Genomic DNA, 17,828 nt, shown 5'->3' with positions numbered 1-17,828 from the left:
TCTTTGTTACAGTGTCCTGTATATAATAAGCACTAATAAATATTTGTGGCATTGAATAAACAAATATGTGAAATAGTTCTTGGAAAAAGATCGTAGCTAGAACATTGTGTGGTTGTGCCTAATTATACTTCAGAAAGATAAGGGCAAAATACAGTACATACTTCCTAAGTACTGTGAAGGGCAAAAGCAAAAACAGTACCTACGTTGTAAGTACTATGAAGATTAAATGAAATATATTTTGTTCAGGCCTTACACAGTGTAAGCTTCCAATAAATACCCAGCATAGCGTAATACTGTATTTTAATTCTTTGTTTAATAAGAGCATTTAAGGCTATGGATTTTCCTCTAAATATGGCTTTGGTCACATTCCATAGTTTTTATATACAATGTTTGTATTGATCAGGATTCTCCAGAGAAACAACATACAGAAACTCTGTGTGTGTGTGTGTGTGTGTGTGTGTGTGTGTGTGTGTGTGTGTGTGTGTGTGTGTGTGTGGAGAGAGAGAGAGAGAGAGAATACTAATTGATTCACACAGTTAGGAAGATCAGGAAGTAGAGAGAGAGAGAGAGAGAGAGAGAGAATACTAATTGATTCACACAGTTAGGAAGATCAGGAAGTCCCATAATCTACAGTCTGGTCTGCAAGCTGGAGAAAAAGGAAAGCCAATGGTATACTTCAGTCTGATTCTGAAGACCTGAGAACCAGGGGAGCTGATGGTGTGACTTCCAGGCCAAGGCCGAAAGCCTGAGACCCAGGTGGCTGCGGTTGTAAGTCCCAAAGTCCAAAAGCCAGAGAACCAGGAGCTCAGGTGCCTAAGGGCAAGAAAAGATGAAGGTCCCAGCACAACAAGAGAGAGGGAATTTGTCCTTTCTGTGCCTTTTTGCTCTATTCAGGCCTTCGTGGCTTGGATGATACCCACCCACATTGGTGAGGGTGGATCTCTGTACTCAGTCTACTGAATCAAATGCTAATCTCTTCTGGGAACACCGCCACAGACATACCCAGTATTATTTTACCAGCGATCTGGGCTTCTCTTAGCCCAATCAAGTTGGTATGTAAAAGTAACCATCACAGTGTTATTGATAATTTCAAAATTGTAATTGCAGCTTTCATTAATACTTGCTCTTTGATACAAGAGCTGTATAATATCGCTATTTTCCTCTTAATTTTTGTTTTTGCTGCATTGTGTTTAGAAAATGAGGTTCATTCTATTTCTGCTTTTAAAGTTCGTTCAGGTATTTTTAAGACTTATGTTTGATAAAATTCAGTAAGTATCCTAAAGACCCTAGAAAATAGGATTCTCTTTGTAAGGCACAAATTTAGAATACAGTCTTGGACGTCTCAATTACTTTAATGTCTTTACGAGTGTCCTTGGTGCTTTTAAAGTGGCAGTGACACTGAGTAAATTGCCTTGCTCCCCATTCTGAATGCCTGCATTCTTGTATTTTCCATTCCCTTTTGAAGTTTTTTGAGGGGACCCATTTTATGTATGACGTATAGCAACTGTTAATAGCTGCTCAGCTATCAAGCCTGGCAGTAAAAGCAGGAGACTGAAGGACCTAGGAAAGACGTAGCCTTTCCACACCTGGCTGAGAAAGCTGTCCCTTGGGATTCCATATTGGTCTGTCCTGAAAACACATAGATCCTGCAGGGGGCACTTTGAGGTTTTTGCAGTAGTGGTCCTCTTGAATCAGCAGGAATTGTTCCATAGCATGCTGAGGTTGTCTAGGCTAAAGTCAAGGTAATTGGGGAACATACAGATGAATCAGCCTCCAAGTAGCTCACCATCAGGTGGGGGCAGAGAGACTCTGCCCTCTTGCCCCTGCAGTCACCATGACATTCTGAAGAGAAACATTCTGAGCACCTCCAAGAAACTGCATGATCTTTTCTTCCTGAAACCCTCTCTCATTTCTAGTCTACGAGTAGTCATATGGACTGAACATTCTTATAAAGAACCAAAGCCCACACTTAGGACTTGGCCAGCCCCTGCTTCTTTTCTTGTCTTCTGTGGCAGATACGGAATGTATGGGAAGGCAGCTCATCCTTTAGTCTCTCCTTAGTAATCTGTTTATTCAGCCCATCCATTCTGGAATTTTAACTACTGGGATTAGGGGTTGTGGTAGATTCTTTTCTCACCAGAAAGATGTATAGGTTTGTCTCTATCCAGGCTTTTCTAGCTTGCATTGTCAGACAGGACTTCTCAGACATCTAGCAAGGCTGAAGTTCACATTTTTAAGGGTCCAAAGATAATAAAATATATATATTTATTTTGAATGAGTGAAACCCATCTCAATCCCCAGCACTGATTTTCAAAAACAAAATGTTATCTCCAAGAATTGCCTGGAAACCTGATTAATATATTAGAGAACCAGTTTACATTCAAAAGATATGTAACTACTGAGTCACTGAAGAATTCTAGGTTTTTATTTGAAATAAATAATACGGGTAGTCTGTGTTGACTGTATGCAGCCTCCTACTGCTGCCCTCAGAATTCCTTGCAACAGACAATGACGGATTCCAGCCATGATCCTCCCTCGCCTGGATACTCCTACCACTGTCTTCACCTTTCAGTATGGTCTGCGTTTTGAAGTGCTATGTGTGAAGGGAAGAAAGACCAGGATGAATAATACTCTGTACTTCATGCCAGATTCTTAATATCCCTTAAACTACTCACTTCATTCCTTCCAAAACAAAATACTTTTTCTTGCAGTCTTACCAAAGCAGTTGCTCTGACTCCTACATAAACTGGCCCAGATTTTATGCTTCTAGAGAAGTCAAAAGCGGGAAATAGAGAAATCAAAGTGTTGCCAGAACCTCTAATGCCAGGTTCTTGTGTCCCAATGTCACAGAAATTAGCACTGTACCCGATATGAAGTTCAGCAAGCAAAGCTTTATTGAGAGTGCACCACGGAACCAGCAAGAAGGAAGGAGCTGGCTGGTTCCCCATTAGGATTGTGTGAGGGGGCTTTTGTGAGTTATATGGGGAGGGAGACGGGGTTAGGGAGGGGAAGCTGATGGACTGTCCCACGATCCTTATCGCTTTGGTCAGCAAACAGTGTCTCCATCTCATGGTCAGCAGATGTCTGTTCAATCTTGTCTCATGATAGGGTTATCTTTCAAGTTCTGTAAAAGCAAACTTACACAGGAGTTTTACAATCTCTGCTTTTTCTTAGGAACAATGATTAACTTCATGAGAACGGAACATGCTGGTTATTTTACAAGGTCTGCTGATTGCATTGTGTTTTTCTTCCCTTCTTAGTTATGTACATTCAGGACATGGGCAGCGGCTGGTTAATCAGTGTCTCAGGCTTTTCCCTTTGCATTCCTGACCTTATAGACAGGATGGAGTCTGGTTTTAAAACGGAATTACTCTTGTTATCCCTACACTAACTCAGAACCACCCCTCTAAATGCAACATTGGCCTTATCCTTCAATTGCTCCAGCTGTTGAAGAACTATAGAAGTTGAAAAAATCTTTCTGTGCTGTGTCCACAGCATGTTGCCTGAAAGTGATCAATTCAAAGCCAGATGCTCTCTCGATATACCTCAGCCATCTTCAAGTTCCATGTAGACCTCCTTGATGCAGAGTTCTGAACAATAGAATCTCCAAGCTCTGGAGGCTGGTTTCCCCTGAGAGGGCATTATCTTAACTTTCCCACACCCCTACATTCTGATTCATCTCTTTAAAGTCCCCTGAAATTAAGAGCATCAGCAAGCTCTTGGATTAATATAGCTCTACCGGTACCCCACACACAAGGGGAGGGGTCACCCATATTGTTAAAAGTGGGACTGAAAACTCACTTCCATGTGATACCAGAAAGCCTGTTAGTACAAGTCCTAGTAAAGGTGCATGTCGCTACAGCATGTAGCTGCCTAACATCTTTAGTATGGAGAAGTTGATTTGCCCTCAAGAAAATGGCTCATTCTCCCCTGGTCTGGGAGAGTGTTGGGCATCCAGTTGCATCTACACATGACCATTAGGATTTGAAGTTCACCAGCCTGGAAAAGGGTAAGTTTCACTGTAAGATGCAGCATGAAGCTGACCTTGGGATAAGTTTAAAAGTGAGATAAGTATGAGGAAGTTCAGTGGAGTACGTTTAAGGTTTATTGTGAGACAAGAATTATAAAACTTGGAACTGTTACTGGTCAGGATGTTACTGAACTCAAGGGGTCCACCGCTTGAGGTGTTCTATTCAGGAACAAGACATGGTTGCCGTTAGATAGTTTTATTTACTTGCAACAAGTAAAGGGGACGGGATTCACACATCCAAAGCTCTGTCTCCCAAAACGGAGGCTCAGCCATTGCTTATGTACACTATTTAGTTAATTACCTATTGATTTCTTCTTTGCAGTTGGTTAAATTTATCCGGTTGCAATTCCAATCAAGCTCATCTGGTTGCAGCTGGTCTGCAAAACAGTGTGCTACATTTGAGCATTTAGCAAGAATAGCATTTAGTAAGAACCGCCCAGACCTTGAGCCACTTGTCCTATCTAAGAAAGAGACAAAAGACATTAACATGAAGATTCAAATATTGTTAATGTCCAATGTGTGACAACAGCATAAAAAGTTACTACTACAGGTCCTAGCTAGGTGGAGAAGCATGGCTTTGTCAAAGCTGACTGGGGGCCATGTGGGGCCGCCTGGGCAGGGTTCTTGGGCAGTGGTACTGCTCCCAAGTCAGCATCCTCTCCCCTCTGTAATCAGTGAGGTGGTCTGCTACAGAAAATCACATCATGGCGGGTAAATGAAGAAGGAAATGGGGAAGGAACGAAGCATTGATTACAAATGTCTTAATAGTGAACAAATGTGGCAGGAAAAAAAACATATTAAAACAAATGACCATGGAAACAATTGAATACCAGCAGGGTGGAGCACATTCTGTGTAACATTCTGTGACAGAGTAAATCTGCTCATATGCAGACTCAGACTGATCAAAATTCAATCTCTGCTTTAGCTCAGGTTTCTGCAGCTAGATCAGGTACCAGAACCGGCTCCCGAGCTGTAACTCTAGCGCAGTTGCCCTCAGGCCAAACTGTACATATCCAGGGAGTAATTGAGACACCACAGCCATCCGTTATTCAGTTGCCACCAAGACAAACTGTTCAGGTAGCAGCGACTGGAGAGACAGATGAATCTGCAGAATCAGAAGGTGTAATCAAATCGAATCTCATAAACATAGAGAAATCCTTTCACGAAGACCGTTTACAGAAAAGTACTGAATGAACTCTCCTCTGATGTGCCTGGTGTTTCCAAGATGGAAGAAGAAAACTCGGAGGAATGAGGAATGCCACCTAACATCAATACTACGGCAGTACTGACTAACTTATGGGCAATACAGTGTGTATGCTGCAGTAAGAGATACAGTGCTAGGTTTAAGTCTTCTCTAATTACAGTAAAGTAACACAGATTTTGACATTAAATTGTTCCATTTAAAAATGCATCATTAATACCTAGCTTATGTATTATAAAGTGAAAAGTGAATTTTTTGTTAAAGTGAGAAATTTGTACAGAGAGCTGTCATATGCTTTTGAAAAGTAAAGCTTTTGTTACTGAATATAGAAGAAACTTTGGGGTGAAAATAAACAGGGACACTTTTTCTGATTTGTATGTTTATATTCATCTCCTGTAAAAGTTTAACTTGATTTTTGTTGTCTTTATAATGCAGGCAAACATGATAAAATACAAATGTCTATGTTTCATTCTTGTTGGCTTTTGTTACCAAAAATTATATATCATACTAATCTAAAATAAGTACTTTTGTTTTCTAATTTATGTTTTAAATGTAATTCTGTTTTCACTGCTCTCTACTGAGTTGATTTGTGCTGCATTTTTTTCCTAAAAGAGAATGGGAAAATGATTTGTTTTTACTATAGCAATTGGACAGATAATTTTATTTAAAATAGTAATCACCAAACAGAAACAGTCACATTTACTTTTTTATTTACTCGTTTTTATTAAATTTATTGGGGTGACAATTGTTTGTAAAATTACATAGATTTCAGGTGTACAATTCTGTATTACATCATCTATAAATCCCATTGTGTGCTCACCACCCAGAGTCAGTTCTCCTTCCATCACCATTTATTTGACCCCATTTACCCTCTTCTAACCCTTCCTTGCATTTACTTTTTTAAATGACGAACATGAATTATATTAAAGTTCAGAGTAAGACAACAAGCATAGATGACACTTGGAATAAAGTTAGGGTCCAGTGTTTGATAACAAACATATAAATCTGACTGATGGAATAATTTTAGGTTCAGCATGAAACAACACACATAAAGATGACCACTGGAGTAAAGTTAAGATTAACTTTGAAACCACAAGCACAAAGAAGCCCACTTGTCCAGTGTGAGACAAAAGCAGGAAATTGTCACTGGGAAAGGTTATGGTTCAGTGTGAGACAACAAGCATGAAGATGACCGCTGGAATGAGGTGAAGGTTCACTGGGCAACACAAGCAATTAGATGGCTGCTAGAATAAGATTATGTTTCAGTTTAACACAACAAGCATAATGATGAATGCCAGAGTGAATTTATTCATCAGTGTGAGACAAAAAGCATCAAGCTGACTGCTAGATGAGGTTAGGTTTGGTGTGCAACAAGAAGAAAGAAGATTACTGGGGGAAAAAGTTTAAAATTCAGTGTGACACTACAACCAAGAACATGACTGCTGTAATAAACTAAGTGAGGAATTTAAACAAAGACATTCTCAGATGAAGGAAATCTGAGAGAATTGGTTGCCAGCAGACCTACCTTTAAAGAATAGCTAAAGGAAATTCTCCAACCAGAAAGGAAATTATAACACAAGGAGGATGAGACTTCAGGAAGGAAGACAGACTGAATGGAGTGAATAAAAGTCAGGGTAAATATAATAGAATAATCATCTTCTCCTGAGTTTTTAAGATCATGTTCTATGGTTAAAGCAAAACCGATTACATCATCTGATGTGGGGTCAATGTACATAGAGGAAATACTTAAGCTAGTTATATTTAAAAGGGAGGAGGACAAAGGGACTTAAATGGAAGTAAAGTTTCTCTACTTCACTTGAAGTGGTTTAAGTCCTGACACCAGTAAACTGACATGTACACATGTATATTGCATTCGAAAAACTATAAAATAAATAATAAAACTATAGAATAAAATAAAATGATAAAAAGCTATACAAAGAGCTATATTTAAAAATATAAATAAGTAAAAATGAAATTTCTAAAAATGCTCAAGTATCCCATTGGAAGGAAGAAAAGGAAAACAGTAACGAGAAACAAAATGAACAAACAGAAAACAATAAAATGGCTGACTTGTGCACTAACATATTACTAAATACTTTAAATGTAAAAGTGTAAGAATAACAAAAGACAGAAAATGGCAGAATAGATTTTTAAAAAATATCATCCATCTCTATCCTGCCTACAAGAACCTCACTTCAAATTTTTATGTGATTTTAAAGATTTACTCATTTTAAGCATAGTTTTGTGCCTCTTATACAAAAATATGTTTTCCAAATAAATTACAAAATAAAATTGCTTAATTTTATAATGAGCCTAAATATTAATGAACTTGGAAGCAAAAGAACCTGGGATTGTAAAGGCTCTTTCAGGCCTTCTAGTTTAATGGCCCCATCATTTTCTTTAATGATGAAGACTTAATTTAACAGTATCCCTGACCGACAATTAATTTCCAAGTGTTGCTAGGACACTTAAAATGACAGAAGCCTCATTGCTTCTCAAGGTTGTCCATTCCTTATGTTGACCAAGGACAGTTTCAGCCGACTGGTCTAAATTCTAAACTATGGGATAGTACTGTAGCAGTATAATTCCTCTCGAAAACAGTAGACCTTCAAGTATTTGAAGGACCTCTCATACCTCCTTTATAAGTCTTTGTTTTCTAAACTGCAAATGTTTCAGTTACAATCATTCATCACAAGGCATGGATCCAGTTCTTTCATCACACACATTGCCTTCCTCTGGAATCACTCCAGAGGAATGTTCTTCTTAAAGTCATAAAACTGTATAAAAGAATTGAAAGCTGAAAGTCAACTATAATTATATATATATATATATATATATATATATATATATATATATATATGTATATATGTATGTATATATATATGCATATATATACATTTATTAATGAACTTGGAAGCAGGAACTTGGAGTCACAGGATATCGAGTATGGCATAGGGAATACAGTCAGTGGAATTGTAACAGCTATATACAATGTCAGAGGGGTAGTAGATTGGGAGAGGGGGGTTATCACTTTGTGAGGTGTGTAAATGTCTAACTACTACATTGTTTTGTACATCTGAAACTAATTAAAAAAAAAAAATATATATATATATATATATATATATATATATATATATATATTTGAAAGCATACAGAGTTTGATTTCAGACCACAATGGGATCAAACTAGAAATTAATAACAGAAAGATAACAAAATCTCCAAATGTGGAAAATAGCACACTTGTAATTAATTTATGTAATTTCTACATAGTAACAACAAGTATGTGGAAACTCAAATTACAAACACAATATCATTTATAATTGCTTTAAAGAAAATTAGTACTTAGGAAAACATTTATTAAACACATGCAGAATCTGCAGAAAATTATACAAATTTTGATGAAAGAAATCAAATATATAAATAAATAAATAAATGGACATACTATGTTTATGGATTGGAAAACTAACCATATAAATTATGTCAATTCTCCCCCAAAGTGGTCTGTAAGTTTAACACTATTTCTAGCAAGGATTTTGTACCCATAGACAAACTTATTCTGGAATAGCTAAAGACGTGTTGAAAACAAAAAGTGGGAGGAATCACTCCACCCAATATTAAAACATACTATATAGCTACTTAATCAAGAGTGTGGTATTAGAGAAAGGATAGACACATAGATCAATAAAAGAATAGAGGACACCAAAATAGACCCACAGAAATATGATCAAATATGACAAAGATGAAAAAAATTCAATGGAGGAAGGCTAACCTTTTCAACAAAACATGTTCTGGCAATTGGACATTCACAGTCAAAAATTGAACCTGGACTTAAACCTCCAAATCTTACACAGAAATTAACTCAAAATGAACCACAGACTTAAATGTGAAATCAACCTTTAAATTTTTTAAAAGACAACAAGGATAAAATCTCAGGCTTGGTAAAAAGTTCTTACATATGACACCAAAACCATGGTCTGTAAATAAATAGGACTCCATCAAAATTTAAAAACTTTGCTCTAAGAAAGTCTGAAAAGACAAGCTACAGATTGGAAGGAAAATATTTGCAAACTAATATCTGACAAAGGTTTCATATCTAGGGTGTATAAAGAACTCACAAAACTTTAATAATAAACAGTTCATTTAGAAAATGACAAAAGACAGTTCACTGAAGAGGATATAGTGATAGAAATTAAGCACATGAAAAGATTTCCCCCATCATTGCCATTAGGGAAATACAAATTAAAACCACAATGATATATCACTACATACTTGTCAGAATGGCTAAAATAAAAAAATAAAAAAACAGTGATAACACCAAATGCTGATGAGGATGCAGAGAAACTGGATATATTCAAAAATTGCTGATGGGAATGTAAAATGTTACAGCCACTTTGGAAAATGGTTTGGCAGAGTCTTAAAAAGCGAAACATGCACTTACCATACAACCCAGCAATTGCACTCTTAAGCATTTATCCTAGATAAATGGAAATTTTTGTTCACACAGTAACCTATAAATCAATATTCACAGCAGCTTTATTCCTAATAGCCAAAAACTTGAAACAACCCTGATATCCTTCATGGATGAATGTTACACAAACTATGATACAACCACGCCAAGGAATACTACTCAGCAATAAAAAGAAATGAACTACTAATACTTCACATTCCCAACCACTTGGATGACTCTCCAGAAAATGATGCTGAGTGGAAAAAGGCTACAGACTGTATTATTCCATGTCTGTAATATTCTTGAAAAGAGAAAATTATAGAAATAGACAACAGATGATTAGTGGTTGCCAGGTGTTAAAGGAGAACCTGATGGAAATGGATGTGGTCAAAAAAGGGCAACGTGAGGGATCCTTACGGTGATGGAACTAGTCTATATCTTGAATGTGGTGGTGGATGCATGAACCTATGCATGTGATAAAATTAGGTAGAGCTAAATACACACACACATACACACATACACATACACAAGAACAAATAAATTGAGGAAATCTGAACAAGATAGATGGATTATATCAATATCCTGATTTTGATATTGTACTGTAATTTTGAAAGATGCTACCACTATGGGAAACTGGGTAAAAATACACTGGGTCTCTCTGTATTTTTTCTTACAACCACACCTAAACCTACAATTATCTCAAAATAAAAACTTTAATTAAAAAATCAATTGTAGATCTGTCTACTAACAACAAACATGTGAAAACCAAAATTAAACACACAGTACTATGTACAGCCACTCCAAAGAAAATGAAATAGGTATAACTCTAACAAAATATTTACAGGGTGGCTAAGTGAGAACAAAGAGGTAGCCCAAAGTAGTTCTTTTGTGGTGATGGAATATTTTTGAATCTTCATTGTGGTGGTGGTTACACGAATGTTGACATGGGAAAAAAATTGCTAGAGCTATACATGTACACACACAAACACACACACACACACACACACACACACACACACACACACACAAAAATTAAAGCAGGTTAGAACAATGGTGAATGCTGAATTAGCCCTGTGGTCTAGTTAACAGTAATGTACCAATGTCAGTTTCCTGGTTTTGGTATTATACTACAATTATTTCAAAATAAAATGTTAAAAATAAATGAGATGAGGGGCCGGCCCGGTGGCTCAGGTGGTTAGAGCTCCATGCTCCTAACTCCGAAGGCTGCCGGTTCGATTCCCACATGGGCCAGTGGGCTCTCAATCACAAGGTTGCCAGTTCGATTCCTGGAGTCCTGCAAGAGATGGTGGGCAGTGCCCCCTGCAACTAAAATTGAACACGGCACCTTGAGCTGAGCTGCCGCTGAGCTCCCGGATGGCTCAGTTGGTTGGAATGCGTCCTCTCAACCACAAGGTTGCCGGTTCAACTCCCGCAAGGGATGGTGGGCTGTGCCCCCTGCAACTAGAAAATGGCAACTGGACCTGGAGCTGAGCTGCGCCCTCCACAACTAAGACTGAAAAGACAACAACTTGAAGCTGAACGGCACCCTCCACAACTAAGATTGAAAGGACAACTTGACTTGGAAAAAAAAAAAGTCCTGGAAGTACACACTGTTCCCCAATAAAGTCCTGTTCCCCTTCCCCAATAAAAAAAAATCTTTAAAAAAAAAAATAAATGTGATGAGGCCAAGGAGAGGTTTCAGAAATGTTTGGAGGCTGCAAATGAATGAGGCTGGATCCAGTTTGGAATAAAGGAGTTTCTATGTGGCTTAAGTCTATATTTCTGTGACCGCTTTTTCAAATAATAATTGTTTTCATTGTATTACACGAGTAATATTTATATACATGTGGATATGCACGCATATGGAGTTTAAAGTGTTAAGTTGTCATTCCTACTGCCTTAACCAGAGGTAAACAATGTTGAGTAACTTGATGTATCGGTCCTAGTATTTTTTATGCATTCATACCCATGTATGATTGTTGTTGATAAAATTGTGATGCCACACAATAATCTAGTGTCTCTGAAACTCGCTTTTTTTCCTTGACTGTGTACTAGTAGGTATGACAATTGCTCAATCAGTGTATATGAATCTGCTGAGTTCCTTAAAGCGTTGCATGGATGCCATAGGGATGTTCACATGTGGCAGTGAACAGGCATTTTGAGAGGATCTTAATACTTAGGTCAGTGTGGGGGCAGAGCCCCAGAAAGTAGTTTCCAGGCTCTCGGCCTCACATAGACAGGTGCTGGCTCAGGTAGTAAATGGCCATCAACTGTGATTGCATGGCCATCAGCTGTGGCTAGTTGACCGTCAGCTGTAACCAGTGAGCCATTGGCCACTAATATAACTGCTGTGGCTACGCTAGCAGGAGGAGAGAAGAATGGGGGCTAGCAAGAAGATGGCGGCTGGGCTGGCAAGCATGGATGGCGGTTTGCGGACAGTGTGGATCGAGCCTCCAGTGAGAGTATAGTGCCGCCAGAGAGAATATAGTGGTATGACTCCCCTACCTATGGCTCCGTGGGTGTTCCTTTTTGGCCTCACCATATCCTGCGTTATGTGGGGAGCGGGAGCTGAGACTCCACATGACGCCCTGCACGACAAACAGCGCAGCGAGCAGGGTCTCCCGCCTGACAGTCAGCCTTCCTCTTGAAAACTGGCGTGAGGTCGTCGTGAATCTACTTCTTGCAGACAGATTTTTGGAAGTCATGACTAAGGAAATGTGAGCATTTCAATAGTCTTGAAAACAGTTTGGACTGGATTTGGTTTAGAATAAGGATTAGATGAAACTACGAAAGGGCTTTTAACCCCACCAACAAGAAAAAGGGCATGAACAAGGGCAAATGAAAACCTGAGAAGATCTTTCGAGTATCCAGGGCAAAGATAGACTAAGAGGAATGCTTAGAAACCACCATGCGGTGAAAGGTAAGGGCAACGGGCAATTCAGGAATAAAGAAATACACATGACCAGCAAATATACCAGAAAGGAACAAAAATGTGCATATGGGTTTGATTGAACTCCATAGTGCATTGGTACAAGAGACATACGAATTAAAGAAAGGTACAGTGGGTTGGCTGGCAGGATTTTCAGGGGAGAAAGTGGGGGATGGTGTGAGTGGGCAGAGCGTTCTGGGTGGGCCTTCTGTACAGAATCAATATACTGGTCCACACTTTTGGACCTCCACTCTGCTCTACAGCTTTCCACAAAAACAATCCCTGAGGAGCACCGCCTTCCAATGGTCTCAGACACTCCTGCTCTGTTCTTGGGAGCCTGGGCTTGCCAACTGAGTAGTGTTGACGGCAGGGCTATGCCTGCGGTGGCAGCACGGTGGCTCAGACCAAGGGGCGTGGCTATGGTACAGGCGCAGACGTCGGCTGCTGGCGCTCGGGAAACCCCTGAGGGGGCGGAGCTGTTGGGCAGCGGAGGAGGCGCAGTGGCTGCTGCAGTGGTAGCGGCCTGAGCCGAGTCAGGGAGGAGACTGAGGGCTGGGCGGGGCAGGACGGCGCCCCCGCCGGCGGGTCACACCAGGCCTCGCGTCCACCTGTCCGCTTGATCTCGCTCCTGCGGGTCAACAGGGCCTGCGTCAGCCCGGCCCATGGCGGCGTCGGCGGCTTTGTCGGCGGCAGCGGCGGCGGCGGCCCTGTCGGGCCTGGCAGTGAGGCTGTCGCGCTCGGCCGCGGCCCGCACTTCTTACGGCACCTTCTGCAAGGGGCTCACGCGCACGCTGCTCACCTTCTTCGACCTGGCCTGGCGGCTGCGCATGAACTTCCCCTACTTCTACGTCGTGGCCTCCGTGATGCTCAACGTCCGCCTGCAGGTGCGGATCGAGTGAGCGCCGGTGGCCACCGCGGCCGGTCCGGAGGGTCCCGCGGCCACACGCCCGCGACGAGCAGGGCCGCCGGCATGGAGGACGGCGGGGCCGCCCGGGTCACCCAGACACGGCCGGGGTAAGAGGCAGGACGGCCTGGGCCCCGGACCCTAGACCTTCGTGGGAGGGCGCCGGCCAGCGAGCCCCGAGGCCAGCGAGCCCCGGACCCAGCCGTGACCCGCCCACACGCTTCGCGGCCGGCGCCGGATTGCACAGAAACTCACAAAACGGGCCCTTTCCCTCGGGCTCGAGAAAATTATCTGAGTGCGGCTGACCTGTTGCCTCATATGGGCCGAAGAGGAAACAAGAAAGAAGAAATTGTGCTGCCGGGACTTGCTTTGACTGGCCCTGACTGAAAAGGTATGCGGCCCGGCGGTGGTAGCCTGGAGGGAGGCGGTTGCCGACATATAGACGTCCAGACCCCTTGGGGGTTCGGGAGAAATATGAAAGGGACCTGAGGAAACCATCCCGGAGAGCTGCGGAGCCCAAGATGGGGGTAAGGGGCGGCGGTGGCTTCTGCATTGAGCATCTCAGAGGTTCAGCCCATTCTGACGGAGACCCAGGCATCCCTCCCTCCCACAACCCAGTCCCCTCTCCGCCCCCCCCCTTCCCCCGTTTTCCAGAGGCCCTTGTGCCGTCACCTGAGCCTGAAGAAATGGAGGAGAATGGGCTGGGGTGGCCCTGGGAGGGCCCTAGGGAGATAAAATGCTGCCACCCTTCACCACCGCCTGGGTAGGCAGTCAGGAAGGATGGTTGTGTTCTTGGCCAAACCCCAGGTCTGCCCCTTCTCAGCTCTCAGGCCCGGGGCTCTCTGCAGCACCCTGCACCTGCTTCTGGGTCAGGGGCTGCTCTGCCTGTGCCTGCCTCCCTGAGGGCATCCTCCCAATCTCTGCTTTTGGAGACAGGGAAGAGTGGGAAAGACACCTTCCTCCCTAGCCCTCCCGCACAGTCTTGCTCTTATGCCATCTCAGCCATGCTTCCCCTCCCCCGGTCCTCCCAGGGCCAGAGAATGCCATCTTCCAGCACAGAGGGCCTCCAGCAGACCCTGTGGACCCAAAGGATCTGGGAAAATAGGGATTTCCTTGAGCAGAGGACAGCTCTCAGGCTGGGGTAGGGAGACCAGATGAAGAAGGGGCTTGTAGAGGAGGCAACATTGGGGAACTGGGGATCTCTTTCAGTAGAGAGGCAACTCTTAAGTCTCCATTTCTCTCTTTCTTTCAGGACCTGGTGTTTGTAGGTGGCGACTCACCCCTTCTCTAGCCTCATCGGGAGCCAAATCTGCCCAGCTAGCTGCCTGTGAGCAGCTGAGTGAGGGACCTGACCAAGGAGGAGATGAAGAGCCTTCCAGGTAGAGACCCAGTCATCCGGTTCTGGCATGAGGAAGGATGGGACCATGTCACGTGGGCACTGAGATCTCCTAGCAACACCATGAGGGACTTCTATTCTCCCCACTTACTGATGGGAAACTGGGGCTCGCAGGTGGAGACAGATTTGCCCCTGTCACACAGATAAGGAGTAGTGGAGCTAAATCTACCCCTAAGGCCTGCACTCACCTACCTGTCCCCCCAGTCTTCTCCAAGACAGCACAGTGAGATGGGGGAAGGGAGCGCAAGGCTCTCAGGTGAGAAGGCTCTCAGGGTAGGGAATGTGAGGAACTAGCTTACCTTTGAGTGGTATGGGAAGTCACAGGGAAGACCAGGAAGACAGGCTGAGCTGAGATGGGTGCGGAGAGATGAGCCCCAGAACCGCCTGGGAGCTGAGGTCCTCACCCACAGAGCCAGATCTCCCCACCCCACCCTACCCCAGGCTTGACTAAGTGCTCCTCAGCAATTGGGTGCAAGCTTCTCAGTTTGGGTGGTGGGGGGTGGCTCCTGGGGACATGATGTAAGCAGGAGGGTGAAGCGATAAACCTGGGGTGGGATGGGACTGGGAACTATGTATGACCCCATCTCTCTGCCCCCAGGCTCCGGCCCCCATGCCCACGATCACATGGGAGACTGTCCTGTAGATGGGCTTGGATTGGTCCTCGAGGCCCAGAGTGTGCCGCTGACCGGCATACCAACCAGCATACCAGGATGGCCAGGAGCAGCCCAGACGGGAGCCAGGGGAGACCCTGGCCCTCACCACCGTCTGCTCTGACACTGGTTGCTCCTGGCCCAAGTACTCAGAGTTCCTGGGACTGAAAACCGCAGTAGTCTGGTCAGCACGAGGCACAGAGTGGCCCAGTCTCACACCATCAGCGCTCCTCAGCTGCCCAGCTGGAGCCCAGGTCCAAGGTGAAGATCACCTGCCTCACCCTGGGAACTGAGACTGGACCGAGGCCACCACGTGCTCCCTGCGGTGGCCCACAGACAGGGCCTGATGGCTTCCTTCCTTGTGCCAAGTCTCCCGGGCGCCCCCAGTCCTGGTGGTCCCACCTCCACTCCAACCCTGTCCACCCTGGACTACTTCTGGGAGCCTGCCAGCATGCCAGCTCCGTCCAGAAATCTCTGGGGACAGCCTCGGAGCAAGGAGAGCAGCACAGGCTGCATGAAAGGGGAGGAGGATGAGGGCGCTCCTCGGGGCTGATACACCCTCTGGGGGACTGGATCCCCAGCTCCAGCCTCTTCCTGGGCCAGGCAGGGAGGAGGGAGGCCTGAGGTGGGCTGGAGGGAGGCTCCTCACTGATTGTCCCTGTCCCACAGGCAGAAATGTGTGTAAGCCTCAGGGGCCCTTGGCCTCACAGACCTGCTCCCGGCAGAGAAGCTCCACCCCATACAGAGGGGCACTGGAAGTGGCTCTGGGTGGAGCTGGCTGTGGCTGTGTCTGCTCCAAGGGAATGGCTGGGGGACGGGCCAGGGACTGGTCCTCAGCCTCTGTTCCTACCACTGCTTTTTGTACCGTTCTGGCCTTGACTAGTGAGCTGCTTCTGCTTTCCCACCTCCCCTCACCCCCCACTGGGCCCTGGCCACTGGATGGGCTCTCAATGCACTTTATTTATTTGCAGTCTGTTTTCCAGGCAGCAGAACTTCTACAAAATCAGAGACACCAACTCAAATAAGTTGACTTTCACTTTTCTGCGTGTGTTAACTACTGGTCAGCACACTCTGGTCAGAAAGATGTTCTTGTTTCTGGTGTTATCAAATTTTGTTGTCTCTCTAAGTTAAAAACGAAAAAGTCCTTGAGTTCAATAAAGTCAAATAAAACTGGAGGCCTCCTGTTTCTGGTGTGGTGCAATAGCCTTGGAGGAGACACGGGCCAGTGGTGAGATCACCCCTCTGATGGCCAGGGGCTGGGGGAGAGGAGCACCCTCAGAGGGCTTTCAGTGGGTAGGACCTGTTCAGGAGATGCTTGAGACCTGCCTTGACCTGGACCACTGCCCCCATGAGGAGAAGGCAGCAGCATGAGCCTGGCCCACGAGGTGGCAATTGTCCACTCACAATCTTTGAATAACCTCATGCCTGTCTTGTCTTCATTTTAGAGCATGGTGTTGGAAAGCACTTAATTCAGTTGTACCCCGAGGGTGGGCTGGGGGAAGTGAGGTGAAATAGACTGTGTGCAGATCATTTTGTGTCAGCTGGAGGCCCCTCTGTAGCAACAGGTGGCAAGGTCCCCATCATCTCCCTGCTGACCAGATGGGTGTAGAGTTGGAGAGGGTAAACCACCTGGATGGAAGCTCTCCTTCCCCCCACCTTAGACCCCAACTGTCCCATCGTGGCTTCACTCCCAGCATCTCCCCAGGGAAGCCAGGGACTGAGGCTGCTGCAGAGGTGAGGGTGGTGGTCGGGCAGAGGGCTGAGTGAGGGAGATCTGGGGAGGAGTGCAGCAGCCAGGATAGAGGAAGGCAGGCCCACAGGCCCCCGGAGGGAGGTGGCCCGAGGACGCAGGGTTGTGGTCTCACGGAGGAGCACAGCCTGGGGTAAGGGACCTGGGTGCACTCCTGACCTGTCGCCGAGAGCTCCCCAAGGGTCAGAACACCCTGACAAGAGGGACCCTTCCAATATCTGCCACCACAGGAAGGAATGGACCCCAGGCCCTGCCAGTGCCCTGAGCTTTCCCTCCAGATGGTCCTGTTCAGTCCCTGATTGTGTCACACCCACTCCAGGGATCATGCAATCTGGCACAACCAAGATGGAAGAGGGTCAGACCAGAGCCCCAAGGCACGCTGACGAGGGAGGACCACCCTTCCCAGCTAGGGAGGAGGGCAGCCCATGTCCTTCACCGACTACTGCGTGGTCAGGCCAGCCACATACACTCATGCACTTCCAGTAAGGAGCCTTTAGCGTAGTTGTGAGCATTCAAGGTGA

At 44.6% G+C, this 17,828-nt stretch overlaps 1 protein-coding gene and 1 pseudogene across 1 annotated transcript; both read left to right on the top strand.

Moving 5' to 3' along the window:
- The first annotated feature begins 572 nt into the window (after positions 1–572).
- LOC141569646 (cAMP-responsive element modulator pseudogene) lies at positions 573–8,031 on the top strand (annotated as a pseudogene).
- Positions 8,032–13,013: 4,982 nt separating this feature from the next.
- SMIM10L2B (small integral membrane protein 10 like 2B) lies at positions 13,014–16,732 on the top strand. The gene is made up of 3 exons (XM_074323647.1): positions 13,014–13,902; positions 14,764–14,890; positions 15,506–16,732. Exon 1 carries the CDS (start codon positions 13,270–13,272, stop codon positions 13,504–13,506), a length of 237 nt encoding a protein of 78 aa, XP_074179748.1. The 5' UTR covers positions 13,014–13,269; the 3' UTR covers positions 13,507–13,902; positions 14,764–14,890; positions 15,506–16,732.
- Positions 16,733–17,828: the final 1,096 nt, after the last annotated feature.

This window comes from Rhinolophus sinicus, chromosome X (assembly GCF_036562045.2).
Source record: "Rhinolophus sinicus isolate RSC01 chromosome X, ASM3656204v1, whole genome shotgun sequence".
NCBI classification, from domain to species: domain Eukaryota; kingdom Metazoa; phylum Chordata; class Mammalia; order Chiroptera; family Rhinolophidae; genus Rhinolophus; species Rhinolophus sinicus.
Note: the sequence above shows the minus strand (reverse complement) of the source record. Positions and strands in the feature narration are given on the sequence as shown.

Coding starts and splice junctions, on each gene's coding strand:
- SMIM10L2B (XM_074323647.1), top strand. CDS start 13,270: ATGGCGGCGTCGGCGGCTTTGTCGGCGGCAGCGGCGGCGGCGGCCCTG.